The sequence below is a fragment of the Seriola dumerili genome, unplaced genomic scaffold, assembly GCF_002260705.1.
Source record: "Seriola dumerili isolate Sdu_G_001 unplaced genomic scaffold, Sdu_1.0 BDQW01000415.1, whole genome shotgun sequence".
Classification (NCBI taxonomy): domain Eukaryota; kingdom Metazoa; phylum Chordata; class Actinopteri; order Carangiformes; family Carangidae; genus Seriola; species Seriola dumerili.
Window position 1 is genome coordinate 273,465 of NW_019174670.1, and position 23,595 is coordinate 297,059.

At 43.4% G+C, this 23,595-nt stretch overlaps 3 protein-coding genes across 5 annotated transcripts in view; 2 read left to right on the forward strand and 1 right to left on the reverse strand.

The window, feature by feature from the left end:
- The first annotated feature begins 1,984 nt into the window (after positions 1 to 1,984).
- On the forward strand, positions 1,985 to 8,115 carry LOC111233675 (ectonucleotide pyrophosphatase/phosphodiesterase family member 7-like). Its single transcript, XM_022761548.1, has 5 exons — positions 1,985 to 2,225; positions 4,811 to 4,956; positions 5,838 to 6,461; positions 7,102 to 7,357; positions 8,045 to 8,115. The coding sequence occupies exons 1-5, from the start codon at positions 1,985 to 1,987 to the stop codon at positions 8,113 to 8,115; spliced, it is 1,338 nt and encodes a 445-aa protein (XP_022617269.1).
- Positions 8,116 to 9,382: 1,267 nt separating this feature from the next.
- The window catches only part of LOC111233697 (sodium bicarbonate cotransporter 3-like), a 41,120-nt gene continuing 26,907 nt past the window's right edge, over positions 9,383 to 23,595 (reverse strand). For all 3 annotated transcript variants that reach the window (XM_022761574.1, XM_022761573.1, XM_022761575.1), the window contains exons 12-25: positions 23,171 to 23,345; positions 22,935 to 23,068; positions 14,795 to 15,040; positions 14,106 to 14,202; positions 13,687 to 13,848; positions 13,492 to 13,605; positions 12,699 to 12,860; positions 12,356 to 12,607; positions 12,175 to 12,243; positions 11,907 to 12,080; positions 11,678 to 11,809; positions 11,498 to 11,589; positions 11,263 to 11,370; positions 9,383 to 10,090 (exon numbers count right to left, since the gene is read on the reverse strand). In XM_022761574.1, coding sequence (XP_022617295.1) covers positions 10,009 to 10,090; positions 11,263 to 11,370; positions 11,498 to 11,589; positions 11,678 to 11,809; positions 11,907 to 12,080; positions 12,175 to 12,243; positions 12,356 to 12,607; positions 12,699 to 12,860; positions 13,492 to 13,605; positions 13,687 to 13,848; positions 14,106 to 14,202; positions 14,795 to 15,040; positions 22,935 to 23,068; positions 23,171 to 23,345 — 1,999 coding nt within the window. In that variant the 3' untranslated portion in view covers positions 9,383 to 10,008. The remainder of the gene's footprint in view (positions 10,091 to 11,262; positions 11,371 to 11,497; positions 11,590 to 11,677; positions 11,810 to 11,906; positions 12,081 to 12,174; positions 12,244 to 12,355; positions 12,608 to 12,698; positions 12,861 to 13,491; positions 13,606 to 13,686; positions 13,849 to 14,105; positions 14,203 to 14,794; positions 15,041 to 22,934; positions 23,069 to 23,170; positions 23,346 to 23,595) is intronic.
- On the forward strand, positions 16,302 to 20,991 carry LOC111233698. Its single transcript, XM_022761576.1, has 8 exons — positions 16,302 to 16,520; positions 16,911 to 16,961; positions 17,175 to 17,303; positions 17,428 to 17,707; positions 18,812 to 18,900; positions 19,453 to 19,503; positions 19,959 to 20,087; positions 20,570 to 20,991. The coding sequence occupies exons 1-8, from the start codon at positions 16,382 to 16,384 to the stop codon at positions 20,851 to 20,853; spliced, it is 1,152 nt and encodes a 383-aa protein (XP_022617297.1). The 5' UTR covers positions 16,302 to 16,381; the 3' UTR covers positions 20,854 to 20,991.

The following is a 23,595-nucleotide window of genomic DNA, read 5'->3' on the forward strand; positions in this document are numbered from 1 at the left end:
TGTTATTCCATCAATGTAAAAGTAGTTCCGGATTTCCTCCCACCAAAATAAGAGACGGGCATTTATTTAAAGTAATACTAGCACATTTTAAAGCAGATTTTGAATCAAACACTTTTTAAATTGTTTGACCAGCCAGATATTTACAGAAACATAAATTATATAAACATTAAAACCTCATTTGAAGAATTTAAAAATCAGCAATTTTACTACAATCTAATTAAAAGACGTATCAACAGTAAAAATGTAATAAAACAAAGTGAAATTAAAAAGTAGTATCTCTTCCCACACTTACTTCACAGTGTTCTCTTATATTATTGTAATTTATTTTTTTATCTTTATTCATATCTTACAGCAATTCAAATATTTTCATTATTTGACTTTCACTATACATTGGACCTATGGAGACTCGCAGGTGTCATAGAGAAAAAAAATAATCCGTGCGCATAAATTCATCATTTGTGCCCTCAAATTATTAAACTGCTCACAAAATAGTAGCAATGAATAAACACAGGAAATGTCAACATTCGATGTTTGAGGCTACGTTCATGCTCACAAACTGATAAAGAGCATGAATAATGTGAATCACAAATTAGTGTGATTTGACATTGACTTTTATTTTGAGTGAACAATTTATTTATTGGAATTATTGCAAGTAAATTTATTTGAAAAATCTTTTGTATTTCCAAAACATACTTTTTTGAAGGACTTTATTTTACAACAAATCTTGCCTTCGTTCCAGTTTCCTCCAACATTTCTCTGAATTTACTTCAGCAAATTGTTTTGAAATTTGTGTTTGTTCAGGTTTAAATCAGACTGAAAATCTGCTGCTTTCAATTCTCTCTAGTCTGAATTATTCTGTAGAAAATTATATCATAAAATAACTTGTTGAAAACATTGTACTGTGCTTAGTCTCTCAGGATGTCCCCTGCAGGTTCTCTGATGTTCCAGCCACATGATGAGAAACCCTGTGTCCTTGAGTTACACAGCACACGCTGATAACCAGGACATGTGGTTGAACGTCCTTGAAACTGTTGGTGAATTAACCTTGAGCTTTTAATTGAATTAATTTTATTTGACCTGTAGTTGCATGACGATGCAATAAACTTCAAACCGACTCCTGTGTGTTCAGAAACATAAAGTAATGCAGTACATTTACTTTACAAGAGTATTTTTTTCTGGTACTTCATATTCCCAAACCACATGACATCGGGAAAATTGTACTTTTTACTGCACTCCATTTATTTGAAAAGCTTGAACTTTTCAAGAAAGTTTTTACATGAAACAAACATGAGCTTATAAAGTTCACTGTTCCAACCTTAAACCAGAGGTTTCAACCTTTTTGGCTTTTGGCCCTGTCACACGTCAGGGGTCTGTGATCAGATCACCTCTGATCGACTTAACATGGTTTCACTTCAACATCAATAAATAATCACAGACTGAAGAAAAGTCTAAAAACTGAATCCAGATCAGTGAATGAGCGTTTTTCTCCCATGAATCATTTGATGACCCCTCAGATTGATCTGATGACCCTCTGGCGGGACCGACCCCCAGGTTGGGAACCAGTGGAGTAGTTACAGCAGCTCCGACAGTAAAATGACTCAGGATCAATGATCTGATAATGATTGGATGCTGTATCAATAATCTGTCAAAGGTCGTTTTACTGCAGAACTGTAACTGTAAATACATGTTGGTGATAGTTTGGACGTTTAAACTGTGGAGCTGTTTCCTCAGTAAAGATGTGAATCCTTTGTCCAGTTTGTTTCTGACTGTCACAGTAAAAGTCTGGACTGAGTCCGACTGCCAGGTCCACAGATCACTGATGGTGATCAATGACTTCCCCTGATAAGAACCTGATACAAGTGTTGAGTCGAAGGTCTCGTCCTTCACAGCAGCACATCAGCAGATCTCTATCACATTTACATATTAACCTGGAGCTACAGGTGTGCTGCTCAGGTACAGTCAGTCAGTCAGTGCGAAGATGAAGATGAGGCTGGAGCTCTTCCTCGTCCTCACGGCGGTGATCAGTGCTGCCGGCAAGCCGCTGAGCAAGACAGCGGCCGGGAACAAGCTGCTGCTGATCTCCTTCGATGGCTTCAGGTGGGACTACGACCAGGACGTGGACACGCCGAACCTGGACCAGCTCGCTGTGGACGGGGTCAAGGCCAAATACATCACCCCCCCAATGCTGACCATGACCTCCCCCTCCCACTTCACCACCATCACTGGTAACACTGAACTGTATTATTGTTATTATTATAATTATTATGATAATTATCATTATCATTATCACTGAAGACACACCTGCTCTACAATTCAAATCACCTTCTCTTTAATAACATGACGTGAAACATCAAGTGGAAAAATACTCAGATCTTTTACTTTAGTTCAAGTATTTAAACCAAGTACGTGACAAGTGTTCAGAGCAGAGAAATGTTTCACTGTCATATTCACCATCATTCATCAGATTATCATCACTGATGCATTCAAGTGCATCAAGTGTGAGCAGCATTTTACTGCTGCAGCTGGACGCGTCCAGCCAATTGTCAGTGTTTGACGTCGGACTGATCATTTTCTCAATCGATCATCTGATGATGCTGCAGGTGGAAGTGAAACCAAAATTCAAAATAATTCACGTTATTAAAAGGAGAAGAAACAAATCGTCACTCCTGAGAAGCTGCAGCCGTGAATGTTTTCTCCCTCACTTGTAAGATGCTGTGGAGAAAAATCTGCCGAATAAAAAGTAAATGTAAAAGTTCACGTTCATTTAAATGTAAATCTAAATTTCTAAAGTAACTCGTAATGTCAACAGTAAAAGTACAACATTCCCTCTGACGTACAGCAGCATAGAAGTACTGAGTCACTTTCCATCACTGATGCTGATACTACATTAGCACAGCAACAGGTAATAGTAGAAGTAGTAGTAGTAGTAGTAGTAGTAGTAGTAGTACTTATAGTATGTTATTAATCCCATAATGGCCATAAAGATTTGAACTGTGAGTTCCTGATTGACTAAAAGTTAAACACTGAAATATTAAATATTTGACTTGAATTTTTGAAATTGAACATTTGGATTTTTATAAACATTCATTTCATAAAACTAAAAAAAAATTGAAATTGCAAAACTAACTATTGGACATTTCAAAGAGGCCTCCCCTACTGAAGAACACATGAAGTATAGACAGTTTTCAACAGTAAAAAATTCATAGGTGATTACATTTCACATTTAGGATTTCATTTGTGTTGTAGTGGTTTTGATCAGCCCGGATCAATACGTCTGAATTATAGGCTCAAACCCTGCAAAAGGTCGATGTTCTCAGTCACATAACTCCTGGTTCGTTTCTCTCAAAATAAAAATATTAAAGGTCATGAAAGAAAATCACTCAATTTAAACAAACTCAACCAAACAGAAACAATTAGAAATTTATCTGAGAGAAAAGTCCAGTTCAGTTTATACAACAACAGTTACCAGACGAGTTCATTCCAGTAAACCAGACTAATCCCCAACAGGATTCCCAGTAGTATCAGTCATTAATATTCAAATCTTTATGGGGATTATTTGCTTCTGGCTGCCAAGTCATAAAAAGAAGCTAAACTCATAAACTAAACAATAAAAATGTTGAATAATACAATGTACTGTACAATAACAGAGTTATTCCAGGTGATGATATATGTTGTAAATTACAATGCAGAATGTGTTTGGGACTTTGCATAGAATACATCCACCCTCACAGGTGGAGGTAGATCATAATACATGAACTAACAACAGGTCTTGGTACAAAGTGCACCCTCTGTAGTCAGGGAACTGACTGGTGTCCTTGCGAGTGGGGGCAGACTTGTAACACACTTTAATACATGGTGTAATTATGATACTACACCATCTAGAACCTGTTCTATCATAGATCTGGGGACACAAGAAGCGAAGAGTGTTTTCCAATTCACAACCAAAGAACAGAAGCAAAGTAACTGCAGAATAATTTAGACCAAAGTGTTGAACATGAGAAAAAAGGGAAAAAGAGCCAAACGTCTGTCAGAACATGACGTCAACCATCCATCAGTCCTCAGATGTGGAGGTTGGGAGGAAACGGTTTTGTGAAATGGTGCTAAACACAAACTGAAATACAAGCTCCCTCTGAGATGTTTGCTCCTTCACTTCCCTCTGAAATGTAGGAGTGGAAAGATAAAGTAGCACAAATGAAAATGGTAAAGTGTGTGTCTATTATTAAAGCTGATATCAAAGAGGTAAAAGGCTACCAGGACTAACTAACTAAACCTCCACAGACACACAAAGACTATTAACATGAAATCATAAACTCTGAAGAAGTTTAGGAACTGGGTAGCATTAGTTATCTAAACTATAACTTACAGCTAAAGTTAGAAAACTGGCTAACATTAGCATTCATCCGTAGATACTATTCAGAAACTCTGAAGGTAAGAAAGTGTGTTTTAAAAAAGCTAATTAGCTACTGCTACTCACGTTAAGCTACAGAGTCTGAGCGACACAGGAACAGAGACGAGGTCGTGGGTCATCGATAGAGTGAGGCAGCAGATCAGACATTCAGCTAACATCAAGGTTAAGACATGGTACAGCCCCCCCCTAATCTTTCTAATGGAGTAACTGACATATCTTAAAACTAAAGACTCAAAATGACTCCAACAAGATAAGTGATGGAAACAATGTGAATGAACTTTCTGTTGTTGTCATTGTTTAGTGTTGCAGATCTTTTTCTGTTCATCTTGAGGTTTTCATTGGGTGTCACTGAAAAGCTTATGAGTCTTACTTTGAAATGAAGTGTTGTTTCCTGTGCGTCAGGCAGATGGGTGGAGGATCACGAAGTCGTCCACAACATGATGTTCAACACCAAGACCAACCTGAAAGTTCCTCACAAACAGACTCTGACCAGATCAGAGTGGTGGGACAACGGAGTCCTGCCGTTATGGATCACAGCTCAGAACCAGGTGAGTCTGCTTGATTTAGTTCATCTCAATTTTTAATAGGTCACACGTCATTTTATTTTTTAAAGAGTCCCTTAAATTTGTATTGAAGGGCAGTACTTGAGTAAAATGTACTACGTTACTTTGCAGCACTGTCAGCTGTGCTGCTGTTATTACAGACGCATGAACTAACTAAACTTGGATCACTCATTGATCAATCTTTGTGACGATTAAGGTTCATGGGAAATGATGTTTGTTAAATGCTGCTAAAACATTAATATGGAACAAATAATATTAGGTTGTTTTTTTAAAGGATGCTGTCCTTAGATCAATTTATGGCGCGAACAGAGACCTGTACTTATCACTGTAGGAGTGTTAAAGCTCCTCCAGTGTAAAGGTCTCTGTCCATGTGTAGTGTGATTATAGATCAGGTCTAGCTTCTATATTAACACTGTGAAAGTATCAAAGCCTCAGTCCACAGAGAAATGCACACAGCCTGTATTCAGAAACTGAGCCTTAAAACCAGCCGTCTTAAAACAAAGCAGTCACCAAGCCCCGCCCACCTGGACCCACCATCCAAACCTTGCAGGATTTGCAGGACTGCAGCGTCTGTTTCTTCTTCTGGTTCTTCAGTGTTGATGCTTCATGTTTGAGGTTTGGAGAGAAGCCCGAGAGAGGAGATGTAAAACTACACTGAGCTGTTTTTTTGGTTCTTAAAACCACAAATATATTTTCTTATGGATCAACACTTTAAATAAAAGTAAAATATGGAGCTTTAAATGAGGTTTTCTCTCTTCAGGAACCAAAGCTAAATCCTGGATGATTTATAAACCATGTCAGACCTCGTGTGAACCACGGACAGAAACAAACTGATCTCTGGTTCTTTGTGTTTCTTGTTGTTTCAGGGTCTGAAAACTGCTTCCTTCCACTTCCCCGGAGGTGGTGCCAATTACAGCGGTCAGGCGGTGAACCGGGTGATGGTGGAGCCCTTCAACCACCCGGACGACAACGAGACAGAGTGGCATCAGAACATCGACACGGTGATGAACTGGTTCTCCAAGGAAGACTTCAACCTGGTGACGCTGTACTACGGCGAGCCGGACCACGTGGGCCACGCCAAGGGCCCGGACCACCCGGACAGGAAGACGATCATCCGGCAGATCGACCGTACCATCGGCTACCTGAGGGAGGCCATCGATCTGCATAACCTGACCGACAGCCTGAACGTCATCATCACCTCCGACCACGGCATGACCACCATCAAGAAGCGGCCGCAGGTGGACGAGATCATCCTCAACAAGTACCTGAATTTAATCAAGCTCGCCAGCTTCGAGATCCTGGACTACGGCGGGTTCGGCATCCTGACGCCACGGCCGGGGAGGGAAAAGGAGGTTTTCGAGGCTCTGTCCAACGCACCCAATCTGACGGTCTACAAGAAGAACCAGATTCCAGAGAGCTTCCATCTCGCCAAAAGTGAGCGGCTGCCTCCGATCGTGGTCGTGGCAGATCTGGGATTCAACCTGAACTCTGTGAGTTTCACCTTTCACCGTGATTCTCCTTTAAAGTATATTTTTTGGGCTTTTTATGCCTTTATTGGATAGCACATTAGAGAGACACAGGAAATGGGGAGGCAGAGAGAGGGGAAATCACATGCAGTAAAGGGCCGTCCGATGCGGGATTCGAACCGGGGCCAACTGCAGCGAGGACTGTAGCCTCTACATATGGGGCGCCTGCTCAACCCACTGCGCCACTCGACGCCGTGTGATTCTCCTTTAAAGAATATTTCTTGAACCATGATCCACGCGACCCCTCGGCCACCAACACCTGATCTAACAAAAGCCAAGTCCCAACTCCGAACAAAGAATTCAAAAATCCAGATTAGCACTATAGCACATCCATTCTATTCTAATCTAATCAGTTTTCCCTCTATATGGTTATAATCATTAATCATAGTTGTTAGACTCCGCCTCCTTAAAACTTCAGTTTACAACTGAAACTTTGGGTGAATTTAAGGTGGAACTGAGAAATCAGTGTTTTCTCAATGTCTGTTCTGACTTCACTTTAGATCCACATCATCATTTATAGAAGAGAAGAAGAAGTAAGTGATGTGATCCTGTCAAACGCTCTCATCCTGTAACTCTGCTTCTTCATCTCTTTGTTTCCCACCAGAGATTCATCGTCTACGTCAACAAAGGAGACCACGGCTTCCACAACGGAGAGATGGACATGAAGACCATCTTCAGGGCCTTCGGTCCCGCCTTCAGGAGGAACTTCCTGTCTGAGCCGTTCGACAGCGTCCACATCTACCCTCTGATGTGTAAACTGCTGCAGATCAACCCGGCGCCGCACAACGGCTCACTGAGCGTGACCGAGGAGATGCTGCTGCACGGCGGTGAGCACGGACTCACCATGGTGGTGGTGGTGGGTGGGGTGGTGAGGGTGGGGTGGGGTGGGGTGGGTGGCATGTGTGGAAGTCAGTCTGTTGAAAACTAAACTGAGTCAAATTCCAGATTCTGTCCAGACGTAAGAAAAGATCCAAAACCACTGAAGAAGAATTCAGATCCTTTACTGTAGAAACCTTCACAACACTTGATTGGTCCGAACATCAACATGATTAAAAACATTTAAATTAATGAAGCAGGAAATCGTCACATCTGAGAAGCTGCAGCTGTTTAGTTTCTGTTCATTTCACCCACAACAAGCATCATATTCTAAAATCTCAACCTGTAACTGCAGCTGTGAAATGAAGCGAGTAAAAAGTATTACATGTCATGGAACAAAACAGTCAAGTAAACTACAAGTACTTCAAAACTGCACTGAAGTACTGCACTTAATTAAATGTAGTGAGTTACCTTCAGTCAAAGGTGAGAACAGTGTAGAGTTCAGAAAGCAGAGGTCACAGCTGGAAGGACGGAGATCGTTTTAAACTTTTAATTATAATCAGTGTGTAGTAGTTTATTTATCTTTGATCATGTGAACACGTTTCGATTCTCTGAGTACTTCACGTGTACTTCATGTGTACTTCATGACTCAGAGTACTTCACGTGTACTTCATGTGTACTTTCATGTGTACTTCAGTGTTGACCGTGAACTGTGTCTCTGTTGTTTACAGGTGGATCTCGCAGAGCTTCAGTGTCTGTCACTCTGATGCTGCTGATGATGCTCATGTTCACTGCGCTGTAACAGGTCCAGGATCAGGTCTGGTCCAGGCTCAGGTCTGGTCCAGGCTCAGATCTGGTCCAGGATCAGGTCTGGTCCAGGATCAGGTCTCGTCCAGGATCAGGTCTCGTCCAGGCTCAGGTCTGGTCCAGGATCAGGTCTGGTCCAGGATCAGGTCTGGTCCAGGATCAGATCTGGTCCAGGATCAGGTCTCCAGGTCCAGGATCAGCTTCCATCACCTGATCTATACGTGTTTTGTTCTGGGTCTGTGTTCTGACTTCAGAACTTTTTATCCAAGTGAATTATTATTGCTAATATTTATAAACAACAGTAACTTATGATCATGAGCTTTTCTATTTTATCTTGCTACATGTAATTTACTGGTTTGATTCAGTTGATAAGTTTCAGTTTTGGCTTCATGCAGATTTCTGAAATAAAATAAAAAAACTTATTAATGTTCCTGGTTTTTCATTTTGTAAATAAAGTCAAGTTTGTGACAAATGTCGAAAGGAAGTCTTCCACTTATTCTCGCCTTGCAGAGTGAATATGAAACTACAGCCAGCAGCTGGTTAGCTTAGCATAGCTTAGCATAGAGGGGAACAACATCTCCACTGTTTAAAATGACTTTAAATTAAATAGAAATTTAAATGAATGAATGAATTAAAACAATCAAACAAAAGTTCATTAAAAGTTTCTTTTGTATCATTTCACATTAAAAGTCTTCACTCATATAAACAGAGTTTTACTGTTTTACTTTCACCAGTATTTGTTCATTTGTGGAAAATGAATTATTGTATATATATTATATATATTATCCTGATGTTCAGACCTCTGTCACTGGGTTGTGAATGAAGTTGTGCAGGTAGAAGGAACGGGACGTTTTCTAGTGACGGACATCGGAGACAAAGAGTCTGAAAATGTCCTTCATGAGGGTGTGATGTGTGTCGCTGCTGCTGCTGCTGACGACTGACTTCCTGTTTTTAGATCACCTGTCCCTTCCCTTCACACAGCGTCTCTGCCTCACCTGTCTCCCTCTGAGCGTCCCTCACAGTTTGAACCTGATCACAGATCGAATGGCGACATGTTCTGTTGACAGTCATGACCCAAAGTATAAAAACCGTCCAAATCACCTTTTACCTCCCAGTTAAAATGAGAAGAAGTTGAACTGAGCAGTTCTCCTGGTCTGTTCTTCAAGCCTTTAATGACCCTGAGGTCAGAGGTCAGAGGTCAGAGGACTGAAACGTTTCACTGTTTGTTAAAGTTAAAGATCTGAGACTCTGATCGTCGTCACCAAACTGATTTTATTTAAGCTTTACCAAGAAACTGACAGCGACTGTGACGTCATCCAGTCGGCCGCTGCAGGCAACAAGGTGAGGTACAACAGTGATCACACATACACACACACACACACACATACACACACATATATATAAAACACTCATACTCACTGACACGTACAAGTGAAATCAGCATGATGATTAAATAAAAACTGTTGGAGGTGAAGAGTCCGTCTGCTTCATCAAAGCAGAAACAGAAAATTTAAAACTGAAATTAAGTTTCAGGTGTTTTCAGATCAGTCTGGAAAAATCAGGCGTCCATTGAGTCTGTGCTTAAGCAGCCAATCACAGCGCAGCAGTGAACCGTCCAGTTAAAAACCAACCAAAGAAACCTGAGGAAGCTGTTTCCATAAGTGGCGGCCATATTTGCTCCCAGCGGCGGAGTCTCCGTGTTTCACCATAAAACGATGAGAAAATAAAATGTCACCTTCGTCCGAGGAAACGCAGGATAAGAAGTACAGCATGACAAGGTGAAGCCTGATTGGTCCTCTAATGACCTTTCACCTCAGTTCAGAAGACGAAGGACTGCAGGGTCCCATCAGTAACAGCAGCCCCCCCCCCCCAGCACACGCCGCCTCGATCATAGAGACGTCTCAGCGTCCACGACTCTCTGACCATCCTCGTTCTCCACGTTTATCTGGACGCTCTGCAGCTTCTCCAGGCTGGAAAACAACGACCTCACCATCATTAGGCTGAGACTTCCTGAGGTTATTGATCAGTCTGAAATACTGATCATCACATTTGGTTTTTATCATTCTTAAACAAAGATTCATTGATCACTGCTGTTTCCTAACAACCCTGAATCCCAGCAAACATCTGGTAATCCCCTGATACCTCCCACAACAACCACTAACACCCTAACAACCACTGACGGCACATTCTGGGGGGAAGCTCAGGAGCTCAAGGTGGTTGCTAGGGGGTTACTAGGTAATTGCCCTGGTATTAAATTTACCTGAAGCGTTGCCTGGGGATTATAAAGTTGTTTGGGGTGGATAACTTCTAGGTTGCTAGGGTGTTGAAGGCGGTTGCTTGGGGGTTAGTAGATGATTACTACTGTGTTGATGGTTGCAAGTTGTTGCTTGGTGACTGTTAAGCTGTTTGATAAATGCATTACTATGTGTTTTCTAGGGTGTTGAAGGTGGTTGCCAAGTGGTTGCTAGGGTAGTAATGGTTGCTTAGGTGTAGATAGTCATTGCTAAGGTGTTTGGGTCGCTTAGCGATGTGTTTCAGGCGTTTCATTTCTACAGTGTAGTTACTATGGTGTTACCATGTGGTTTTGTACACTTTTGTACAGATATGGTTGGATGGGTGAATTTGGTTCTGCATTACTACAGGGTTACAAGATGGTTACTATGGTATTGTTAAAGGTTAGTGGTGGTTACCTAGTAACCCCCTAGCAACCACCATGAGCACCTGAGCAACCCCCCAGAATGTGCCATCAGTGGTTCTTGAGGTGTGTGGGATGGTTGGTAATACAGTGCCGCATGGTTCGTGGTTGATGAAGGTATTAATGGTGTTGATCAGTGGTTGTTGGGGTGTTAGTGGTTGGTAATGGATTATTAGAGGTGGTTCATGAAGTTAGTTTAGGGGGTGACTAGGTGTTTGCTCTGGTTCTGATGGTTGACAGGTGGATCTAGAGGGGTTGGGTGGTTCAGCGTGGGAGGGAATCATGACTTCATGGTGTTAGAGGGAGGTGTCAGGGGATTACCAGATGTTTTACCAGATGTTTTCTATGTTGTTACTGGAGGTGGCCGTTTACAGCAGTGTGGTGTGATTCGTGAACAATCCCATGATCCTCAGCTGATCACGTCACTGTTCACCTGCATCATTTTACCTGTTGCAGCGTCTCAGAGCTTTGCTGCTGTCAGAGTTCATGGAGACTGATTTCCAAATCCCGCTTTTGGCCATTTCATCTGAGATGTTCACCTCTGATGGGTCCACGCTGCACGCACACACACACACACACACACACACACACACACGCACACACACACACACACACACACACGTTACTGTCAGCTGCAGTGTCTCAGTGTTCACAGGGATCAGTGTGTTCGTCACTGACTCACCGTCCTTTCAGGTTTTTGATGGGGAACTTGATGACGTCTCCTCTGTCGTACGGAGGATCGTCCTCCGCTTCCTCCAGCATCCGCTGAGCATCCTGGGAAAAACAACAACAAACACAAACACTGTGGTGTCAGTGGACTCTGAAGCTGAGCTACATAATTTCTCCAGTTCCAGTGTCTCACCTCCTTCTCCTTCTTCTTCTTGTCGTCCTCCTTCTTCTTCTTGCTCTCTGGGATCAGGTCGTCCAGCCAGCTCAGTTCTCTTTTGGTGAAGCAGAAATCCAGAAGCTTCCTGATGAAGACCAGAGCCAGAACCTGCAGAGGACGGCAAGTCCAGTTAGAGACCAGTCCCTGTGTCTGATTGATAATAAAATAAAACATATCGTCTCTGTTGTGTCTCCGTTTGTCCAACCATCATGGGGAAGATGACGGCGGCGGCGGAAGCCTTGATGGCCCAGAGGACGATGAGGCAGGACAGCTGCACCACGGTGAAGACGTGGACCTTCCACAGCGGGACGTAGCGCAGGTAGATGAGGTCCGGCTGGTGTTTGGCCGGCATGCCGAACAGCTTGATCCTGTCGAACAGCTGCAGGGACACAGAGGGACGCGGAGGGACGGACGAGGTTAAAGACAGAGCAAGGAAGCTGCTGCAGAACAAAGGGACAGACGCTGAGACAGACCTGAATGCCTTTGAGCGAAGACACGCCCATGTAGAGGAAGACTCCGTACAGGACCGGCATCGGGATGAACTGAGGACAGGACGACAAACGTATTTTACACTTTGTGTTTTCACTCGTCTCCAGAGCTGAATAGTATGAAGACAGGAAGTGACGAGCGGAGGAAATGATCTGTGGCGTTCACCTTGAGGGCGGAGGTCATGAAGACGGAGCAACCCATCAGGACGAAGATCATGAAGCCGGTGACTCTCTGCTCTCTGATGCCCAGGAACTTGGGCTGCTCGCCGGGCGCCGCGCACTCTGACTCCAGCTTCAGGCTGTTGACGTGGGAGATGGAGAGAACGGTCGCCGCCACGAACCACGGCAGGCCCATGATGGAGCACACGCCCAGCATCACCGCCACCACCAGCAGGTCCAGGTGGTAGCCGCAGCCTTTCTGCAACCAAAAACACACGGGGAGGGGGGTTTATCGTCCGGCCGCTGTGACAGAGACACACCCGTCACCTCCAACTCTCCGTCGTCCTGACCTTAAGTTTGTTCTCCTTCCTGTTGACGATGACGGCTGTGATCTGTTGGTCCATGAAGATGAGGATGGTGCAGAGGAGGGCGGGGACGGCGGCGGCCAGCAGCGTCCACCAGGGGTTCGTTCCCAGTGGGGAGATCAGCCAACCACGAGTGTTGGACGTGGGCTGAACGGACGGAGACAAAGAGACACAACTGTTCCTTCATCTGTCGTCCAATCATGTCGCTGCCGTCACAGCCAGAACAGGCTCCCCGGGGAGGCCAGGCTGTGTTCACTTTGTCATGAAAGAGAATCTCACTTCCTATTGTGACAAATAGTTTTCTTTGAAAAATAAATCATATATATCCTGAGTTTATCTGCCTCCCCGATCTTCAGAAACTGTCCTGTGTATGTGCAGTAACAGCTGTCCAACAACGTATAATCATTGATCATCTTATCAATGTTTGTAATTTTCTGTATTGCTTTGGCAATAAAGGTTTCTGATCGGTCATGCCAATAAAGCTTATCTGAATTTGGATTTGAGAGAGAGAGACAGAGAGACAGAGAGACAGGCAGATTACAGACAGGTGTGACTCAGGTGTGTACAGGTGGAGTTACACAGCTGGAGGTCGTCATCTTTCCATGTGAATTGACCTAAAGTAACCTCTGTACTCTCTGCTGTGTAATATACAGCAGGTGTTAGCCTGTTAGCACACTGAGCTAACACCTGCTCATTCAACAAGCCACAGTCTGATCATCACATGACATCATCAGTTTAACTCTGACACAGATGCAGTGGAGGCGGAGTCAGCCGTCACCTCGAAGCGGTCGGGTACGTTGAGTTTGGGTGAAGGGACTCCCACCAGATAATCCACCAGCACCATGATCATGATGGTCAGGAAGACGGCGAAGTCACTGATGGTCGATCGAACCTGAGAACACAAACATCCTCATCAATAGGTGTGTGAGGGTGTGAATGTTCACCTGTCCGTCCTTCGCACAGCGTCACACACCTTGGTGGGGAAGTATCTCTTCGTCTTGAACTGTTTGAGGAAGGATGAGAGGAAGAAGGTGGTGAAGAAGAGGATGACGGACCAGAAGAGGACGTCAGGGACATAGGGACCATTATGGCCGCAGGCCGAGCCGACGAACTCCCCGTGTAAATCCACACAGTCCTAGACAGAGAGAGACCGACAGAGAGAGAGACAGAGAGAGAGACAGAGAGAGAAAGACAGAGAGAGAGAGACAGACAGAGAGAGACAGTTACAGACAGAGCTGCAGTTCCTCTAACTTCCACCAGGTGCTGCTCTGATCAACTGACATGATAAACTGTTGGAGTGGATTTTAAACTGTGTGTGTGTGTGTGTGTGTGTGTGTGTGTGTGTGTGTGTGTGTGTGTGTGTGTGTGTGTGTGCGTGTGTGTGTGAGAGACCTTCACACTCAGCTGCTCCCACTCAATGTCTCCTGAGGTTAAGTTTCTCTTGCTCCAGAGTTCAGCTGAGACGTTGGCTGGAGGAGAACACTGACACCTGCACCAGAGCACAACATGAGCAGTCACATGACCGGTCACACGTTCACAAATACACAGAACTGTTGTCACCGTACTTTTGGCACCTTTTTAAAATTCCTAATTAATCAGTCATTTGGTCAAATTGATCAAATGTCGGACGGACAACCTGAAAACAAAATGGCTGCCGCTGACTGTCGCCGGCGCAGAGGAATAAAAACTGACGGATGGATGGATATGACGGATGTGAAAGAAGCAACGAGTTCTCACTTTGATGACGTCTGCATCGTCAGAAAATAAACTAATAAATAAATAATTAGTTGATTATTAGAAAAGTTTCAGATGAATTTTCTGTTGAATCATTTTCAGTTCTAAATGTCTGTGTGTGAAACAGCTGAGTGACTCCCCCCTCCCCCCTCCCGTCACCTGTTTCATCTCTTCTTTCATGTTTGTTACAAACTGTTTCAGGTTTTTAACCATCATGCAACAGTAAAAGTCTGAGCTTCAACTTCTCTGAAACAACTTTAATGTAAACTTGATGAAAACATCTGTCGGCCTGTGGCGCTCTGTAACAAGAGACCCTGGTTCTGGTTCTGGGAGTGGTGCTGCCTTACGTGTAGAAGGTCAGGTTGTCCAGCTGGTTGTGCATGTTGATGGGGTAGAGCTCCCCTAGGTGGACCAGCTTCTCCAGAGCCTCATAGATGAAGATGATGCAGATGAGGGCGGCGAACGCCTCCTCAGTGAAGCGGGTGATGTAGCAGACCAGAGAGCTGGCGTCCGTGGCGACCAGCAGCAGGCACAGGAAGGCGGTCCACAGTCCAATACTGGTCCTCAGAGACAGGTAGGACAGGCCGTAGTCACTGGGGGGGGGGGTGTTTTAACAGGTTTTATTTTCATGTGTTTTCATGTGAAGCAGCAGTTAAAGTTTATTATTATTATCATTATTGTTATTGTTATTAATGAAGGTTTGTTCCAGTTCCTGTTCACAACTACTTTAACAAGCAACAATAACTGACAATAATAAAACTAAAGTATAGAAACATCTGGAGGTGACAGACTGCAGGTTTATAATAACAATAATAATAATAATAATAATAATAATAATAATAATAATAATAATAATAATAATAATAATAATATTATAACAACAATAGATTAAAACTATGAGATTAAAACCTGAGGGATGATCTGAAATATGATCAGCAGGAATAAAGTTTATATTAATAGTTCACTGTTCTGTCTCACTGTCTCTGTCTGTCTCTCCATCTGTCTGTCTCTCAGTCTGTCTCTCTCTCTGTCTCACTGTCTGTCTGTCTCTCCGTCTCACTGGTCTCTTCCTTCTCACTGATAATGTCTCTGCATGACGTTGAGACGTTCAGAGAGCTCAGTCTGTTCATTAGCTGGAGGTTACAGATAACGTGTCCTGACCACTGAAACAACAGGAGCAGAATGATCAGTGACTGAACACTACTGACCTGACCAATACTCCATCAATCAGTAACCAAAGAACACACAGGATGAGCTGCTGAGTCTGTACATCAGAAGTGTTTAGGTGAAATGATTTTATGACCAAGCAGCATTTCATTTGGGACTGATAACATGGACCTCCGCAACACCTTGATGATGTCACCAAACTCACTTCCTTGTTTGTGGTGTTAAAGCATGTTGTGAAGCCGCAGACACGTGTGACATGTACATCTCACATTCACCAACAAACATCCCTGTTAAAGACGTGTGAAGACGTTCACCATGTTTTACATGAAAGGGTTAAATAGTTCTGTAACGCTGCAACACTGTGGTGGAGCCACAGGTGTAGAGCTGGAGCCACAGGTGTAGAGCTACCGGAGCCTCCGGGACCACGCTCCACTACTTTTATTCTCCATTCCACCTTAAACGATCACTCACTGGAACAAGTTGCCTTCCATTTTTAATGAATTACTAGACAGTTTTTGCAATTTTTTATTTTCTCCCACAGTTTCATTGCAAAAGGAAAACTTCTGAACCCCCTCCCCCGACCTGGATTCAGCCTTCAGCAGTGATGACCCATGACCCCAGAAACCACAAAATGTACAGTCAACACTGACTCAGGAGAAACTGTTCCACCAATCAGCTGAGGCCATTGACCAGAGTCTGTGTCTCTATAAGAAGCAGCTCGTCCTGTCTCCTCCCGTCTCCCCTGCAGCTCAGACTCAACCCACACAATGTCTCTGTGCCCCCCTGCCCTGCTGCTGTTGGCCCTGGCCTGTCTGGCCCGGTTCGGCTCGCCTCAGCCTGTGGACAACTTGGCTGAGCTGAAGAATGTCCGGGCCGCCCTCGACGAGCTGAAGGCCGAGAGACGAGGTGAGACCACATCTCTGCAGAACTTCATTTCTTCTTTTTTTTTTTTTTTTTTTTTTTTAAAGGGCCGGTTCACACAAATAATCATGAATAATCATCTCACTTCACCTCTAGAGGAAGCTGTTGTACAGATAGTCCCTCATCCACCAACCAAATGTTCTGAGCTTTAATATCCTAAACTATAAACTAGACTGAAGGACCTGATGCTGATATTTGTTTAAAAACAAGATGTTAATATCCAGTTAAACTGAGTTAAGCTGCACTGTAAACACAGTTTGTAAGCACCTTGGGAGTCTTAGTTGACTTTTAAATGGGAGAAGCAGATGTTGGGATTGCAGCTGGAAACCAGCAGAGCTCCATGTGTTTAATGTTCTTCTCTCTCCACATGAACAGTGATGAGCGAGCGTCTGGAGGCGGCTGAGAGGGAACTGAAGAGAGTCCAAGGTGACGACTTTCAACCAGCATCTATATCATTTATAATTGTATTAATTACTGCTTCCTGACGGACTAATGCAGTTCTAATCAGATCGTAGTGTTTATTAAGAGGCCGCTGGATAAACAGATAATGAAGGACAACATGGTAAAACAGCTGGAACAATGTCCTGATCTCTGCTGACAACTGAGGTACAGTGTGTTATCAACTTTTCTTTTTCACAGAAACACCTAAAGTTGCATTCGCTGCCTCGCTGGGAGGAAACGGCCTCGTGAAGACAACCAACGGCAACAAAGACCTCATCTACAGGGACGTCCTGACCAACGTGGGCGGGGCTTACAACGCTGAGACAGGTGAGGTACCACAGTCAAATTTAAAAGAAAACGCAGCATAGAGTTTGTTTCCATCCACTCCTGTCGTGGGCGGATCCATTCTTAATCAATCCTCCTCTCTCTCTACCTGCAATTTTCCCTCCAGGTGTGTTCACCGCACCTGTTCGTGGAGTCTACTACATTCGCTTCACAGCCAACGCTCCCACCAACTACCCCATGAGCGCTGTGCTCTACAAAAACAACAACGCTATCCAGCTCATCGCCCACGAGCAGCCGTCCGGCGAGGGCAGTGACACGGCGTCCAATGGCGCCGCCCTGCTGCTGGAGCAGGGCGACAAGCTGAAGATGGTGCTGTGGCACGAGACTCAGATCTGGGACAACAGCAACCACCACAGCATCTTCAGCGGCTTCCTACTCTTCCCCATGTGAGGACCAAACAAGTGCTTTATACCTCTGTTACCTTCATCATCATCATCATCATCATCATCATCATCAATTCAGACTCTACCAACACCACTAGGGCTCCGCCCACACTACGACATTTTCCTTTTAAAACCAAAATTATCTCTGTCAACACTAACACCTTAAAACACATGTCACATGACCATCACCTACACTGAGCATGTGCAAGCGAGTAAACAGGAAGAACACTGTAATTCATTATCATCTTGTATTCACCACTGGTAGTCCAGGCTGATGAGAGCCAATCAGGAGAGACCGTGGGTGTGACCTCATCGATTACAAAAGTCTCAGTTTCTGTCCGTCCTGACAACAACACAACCCCAGAATTTTCAAAATAAAACTCTCAATTTCTCAAAACTCGGGAGTTGTGGACGGAGGAGGAAATGTAGGAAAAGAAATGAGTTTTAAGACGAAAACGTAGTAGTACGGACGTCTCCTAATACAGCTGCTGCTACTACAACACCACCATTCATGATAATAGAAAGTAAAATTAGATTCAAAGAAGTCCCACATTTCTGGCTCTAAGTTTAACTGACGGGGCCAATCAAATTTATCATCAATTCTGATGGAAGTTCTGAAAACATCCAACATCTGATGTCAGTTACAGGTTTTAAGAGGGTTAAACTGCTGCTGGTTCTTGATTTTACTAATCTATAAAAGTTGCATGTCCTCTGCAAAGCAATGAAAAGAAATGTTACCATCATTTGACCAAGTGGAATGATAGAAAACAGGAGGGGCCCGAGGAAGGAGCCCTGAGGAACTCAGATGATTGTAAATTGTCTGAGGGCAGTGTCTCCAACTCATAATGTCTCTTATCATTAATAATAATTCCAGCCACAATCACCTCCTGTTTTTCTGTGAACTGGCTGCTCATCCATCTGGAGACACAGCCTTGTATTGTGTCATTGATCATGTCATTCAACCACAGGTAAAACCACATCTGATGCTCCTGCAGACTGTAGGTGAAGAGAGAAAACAAATCAAGGCCGATCCTTCAGACCCAGAATCATGTATCACATGTACGCATCCACAGACTCTTACAGGACTTTGTGTTTGTGTGTTTACAGGGTGGACGAAGCCCCGACAGAGACGGACACTGAAGCTGAACTGAAATCTCTTCAGGCTTCACTGAAGCAGCTTCAGACTGAAGACCTGGGTAAGACTCAGTGTGCTCTGCTCTGTTCCTCACATTCACCTCCATGCTCATATAATCTGCATTTATTTATACTGAATATTCACTATTTTGCTCATTTTGCTGTGACGAGTTCCACTGGTTTGTTTCAGTTTTGATCACCTCCTCATTTTTCTTCATCTCTGTTCCATTCTTTTCTCTTCCTACAGAACCACGTCATTAGTTAGATATTAGTTGGTGTTAACAAATTAACAACTGCTTCTATATCTTAGAAACTTTGTGTTTTGTTTCTAATTTTGTCATAAAACTAAATCAACATTTAGGCATCAGTTCATTTTAGTTAAACACTGTAGATCTGTTTCAGGTGATAAATTAATAGTTTGTAATCCAGATAAAGTTAAAAATGATTTCTCTGCTCCTTTTCCACGCATCAGAAACAGATTCCGAAAATGTAAAATCATCAATAAAAGGAGATTCGATTCTTTTAAAACAGTGTTTGTGACAAGTCCTGATATAAAGGACAGGAGAGAATTATTGTTCAGTTTTTACCCACGTGGTGTGAATGTGTGTTTGCAGGAATCAAAGAGAGACTGGAGTCCACAGAGAGGGAGCTGAAGGCCATGAGAGGTCAGTGTCTGTCTGTCATTTACCAGCAGCAGTAAAACCTCAGTGTGTCTGAGCAGTGGTGGAGCAGCACCCTCCAGTGGACATCATCCATACTGACTGTATTCTCTCAGGGAAGATGGATGTTTGTGTATATAAAACATATTTGAAGCTGAATTCACTTTGATGTTGATTTATTTATTCTTCAGTTGTTATGTAAACTGGTTTTAATGATATTATAAAACCAGAAAGACGATAAAGATGTTGAAATTAATTAAAATGAATTGTATATATTTTATTATAATGTAATATATATAATATAAATAATATATTTTACAAGGGGTTTTTTCAGCAAATATAAATATAAACTGAGCACAGGGTGAATGCAGTGTGGTGTTTAAAGGTATATTTATACCTCATTTGAAATGATTAGGTTAGATTTTTAATTCTTCTTTTATGGTGTTCTGGTTTTTCTGCAGACGTACCAAAGGTGGCGTTCGCAGTTTCCCTCGGAGGTAACGGTCTCCAGAAGACGACGTCAGGAAGCAAAACGCTCATCTACAAAACCGTCATGACCAACATTGGACAGACGTACAACTCTGAGACAGGTGAGCGATCAAAACACTCAAAAACCCATTTCATTATGTTTTAAAATCACAATTATGTTCGAAATATTTTCTTTATTTAGCTCAAACTTTAACCAAACATCCAGAACATGTTCTGTTTCCCACCACTTGCTGCCATTAAAGGAGCTATTAGTGAGTTTCTGCTATTGCTACATAGCTAACGTTTAGCTAACGTTAGCATTAGCAGCTGTTTACTCACCAGTCTAGAAGAAACGTTGTGAGTTGTGAACTTCATTCCTTCACTCACAACATCTGTCTCCAGAGGTGGAAACAAACACCAATATTGACTTGTCTCCGTCACGTCTGTTCTATTCTTCTTCTTTGGTAAACTGATGTCAGATTACAGGATGGGAACAGTGAATAACGTTAGCGCCTCTCTACATACAGACGGACAGAAACATCTTTTGCTTCAGTCATTTTGTCCCTCCTCTCCCGCCGTACTTATTATCCCCTCCCTCTTCCAGGTGTGTTCACTGCACCTGTTCGTGGAGTCTACTACATTCGCTTCACAGCCAACGCTCCCACCAACTACCCCATGAGCGCCGTGCTCTACAAAAACAACGCCGCCATCCAGCTCATCGCCCACGAGCAGCCGTCCGGTGAGGGCAGCGACACGGCGTCCAACGGCGCCGCCCTGCTGCTGGAGCAGGGCGACACTCTCTCCATGCAGCTGTGGCACGAGACTCAGATCTGGGACAACAGCAACCACCACAGCACCTTCAGCGGCTTCCTGCTCTTCCCCATGTGAGGACGCACATGGACCGAACCAGAACTGGTGTCTGGTGTCTCCTTCAATCATCATCGTCTGAAAAACTGTTTTCTCTTTGTTGTCGTGTGACGTCTCAGGTGACTGAGCAGACACCTCACGACTCATAAATAAAAACGTTCAAAGACTCAGTTCATTTTCATGATCAGTTAATCAGCCTATTGTTTTATTGATCATGTGATCTGATGGTGACATCACTTTATTTCAGACTGGTTTCTGACCAGTATCAGTCTGGACCACAGGACGTATATTCATATTTATATTCCTACATATGCAGAAGTGTCTGGAGCTGGACAGAAACCCTCCAATATCTTGGGGGCGGGGCCTGTTGTAAAATGCAAAGCATTTATTAAAGATATTTAGAGAATATTCAGTGTCAGGAATCATAGAAACATATTAAAAAGAGGTTCATCAGTTGGTCCCTGGGGAACTGACGTTTGGAGAGAGTAGACCCAGAACAGATCACGATTCTTTGATTGACAATTCAACCTGTCAGATTAGTGATCTGAAGAATCAGAAGGTCCAATGGAGCAGTGAACAGCTGATTCAGCTTGATGTCACTTCCCTGTAACCAGATCACACTGATCCTGGATCTGATTCAATTAGTCAATATTTGATCAACTTTCCTGCTCAGCTTTTTAAATCTCCAGCTGAAGGAAAAGACTTTCACAGGTTCCTGTCTGCAGCGCATAAAGACATGACTGTGACCTTTGACCTAGTTGCTCCTGGTTGACTTAAAACCTGAAGCAGAAACATAAAATGTCTCAAACCTGCTCAGTGAATAAACTGCTGATTATCTTCTTCAACTATTTGGTCTACAAATGTAGAAATTTGATAATTTTGACTCAAACAAACAAATAATTAATTATTGATCAGCTGATTGTTTCAGATCAGAAACACTGAAAACATCACAGACTACATTTTTATTTTCTTCTTGAATAACTACAGAGGCTGAAACTCTGACGTGTTTTCCTGGAAATATTTGAGTTTTAAAATCAGACCCGAAAATAAAATGTGATATAATCTGCTGGGAAATGGAGCAGGTTAAAAAATAAGGATTTTATGTAAGTGTTACAAAAGATTTTTTTTCAATCACAAAAAGCTTTTTTAATCCTCAGTCAAAAAATAAAAGACAATAGAAACTGCTCCGCCCCCTGAGCTCAAACACACAAACGCACAGTCGCTCTAAAGCCAATTACACAGCTGCTCCACAAGTCCATAAATCATGATTATCTGTGACCTCTGACCCCGTAAACCCAAAACACAAAGGCCTGATTCTGCTCATTGGTCGCTTTGAGCTCTTATCCAACTAACTTTATAAAAACACGTCCGTCTCATGTTCAGGGTCGTGAATGACGACGCTGAGGTCATGGAGTGACGCCATCACCTGCAGCTGGAACAGTCCGACACGCACCGACTCACTGAAATGTGGATCTGTTATGAAATGATACAGTTTCCACCCACACACATAAAAACATGTGAAACTCTTCAACCTGAGTGACATCACCAGGAGAGACTGGAAATGAATGAATCTCATTCCAGATGAATTGTGGGAAAAACATCTGAAACAGGAAATGGACGAACACAGGGCATCAAAATCACCATTAGGTTTTTATTACTTGTTATAAGCTGTGTAATATTTCATGTGTCTGATGTTGGGGACCTGAGGGCCTGAGGGCCTGAGGGCCTGGGGCCTGGAGAGCCTGAGGGCCTGAGGGCCTGAGGGCCTGGGGACTGGGGGGCCTGGGGGCCTTTCTTTCTATTCGTACATAGAGAGAAAATGATTGATCTCCTGGTTCAAGCTGCAGCGATGGTGATGATGTCACCACTTCTTTATTTAGTTTTTATTTATTGTTGATTATGATTATTTATTTTCTATTGATTGATCGGTCTATCACTCATCTCCCACTGTCATTACAGACAGTGAACTAACCACAGAACCACACAACATTCTGGACTGTGATTAACGTAGTTACCATGGTGACCAGCGGGGAGCGGCCACGCCTCCTGCTGCAGCTCCATGTGAAGGTGACTCAGGTGAAAGGAACCTGGAGGTGACTCACCTGCAGAACTTGAAGAGGATCTTCTCAAAGACCAGGACCGGACCGGTGCTGCCCAGGATGGTGAGCGGTTGACCGGCAAACACAGAGTAGGCCACGCCCGTCAGAGACGCCCCGAACAGAGACTCTATGGCACTCTACCAGAGAGAGAGAGAGGGAGAGAGAGAGAGTCAGACCAGGTTGAGTTGTACAAATATCAATATGAGAGCTAATCAATAATCAATAATTCAGGTTCTTACTATGTTTCCTTTGGTGGCCTCTCCCAGCAGTCCTCCGAATGTGATGACGGGCGACATGCAGGCGCAGTACAGGAAGAGGACGGACGCCAAACACTGAAGACTGACGGCGTCTCTGATGTCACTCCACAGGAAGGGAGCTTTCCTCCGCACGTCGTTCACCAGACCCCCGAAGATCCTGAGGGAGAGAGAGAGATTATACTGATTTAAACCTAGAACCAGAGAACGATTTAAACTGACTAATCAATCAAACTATTGATCAGATTCATTGGCTTCAACAGATCGATGTTTCTTGTGCATATATGTATGTGTATGTGTGTGTGTATGTGTGTGTGTGGATGTGTGTGAGTGTATGTGTGTGTATATGTGTGTGTGTGTAAGTGTATGTGTGTGTGTGTGTATATGTGTTTGTGTGTGTGTGTGAGTGT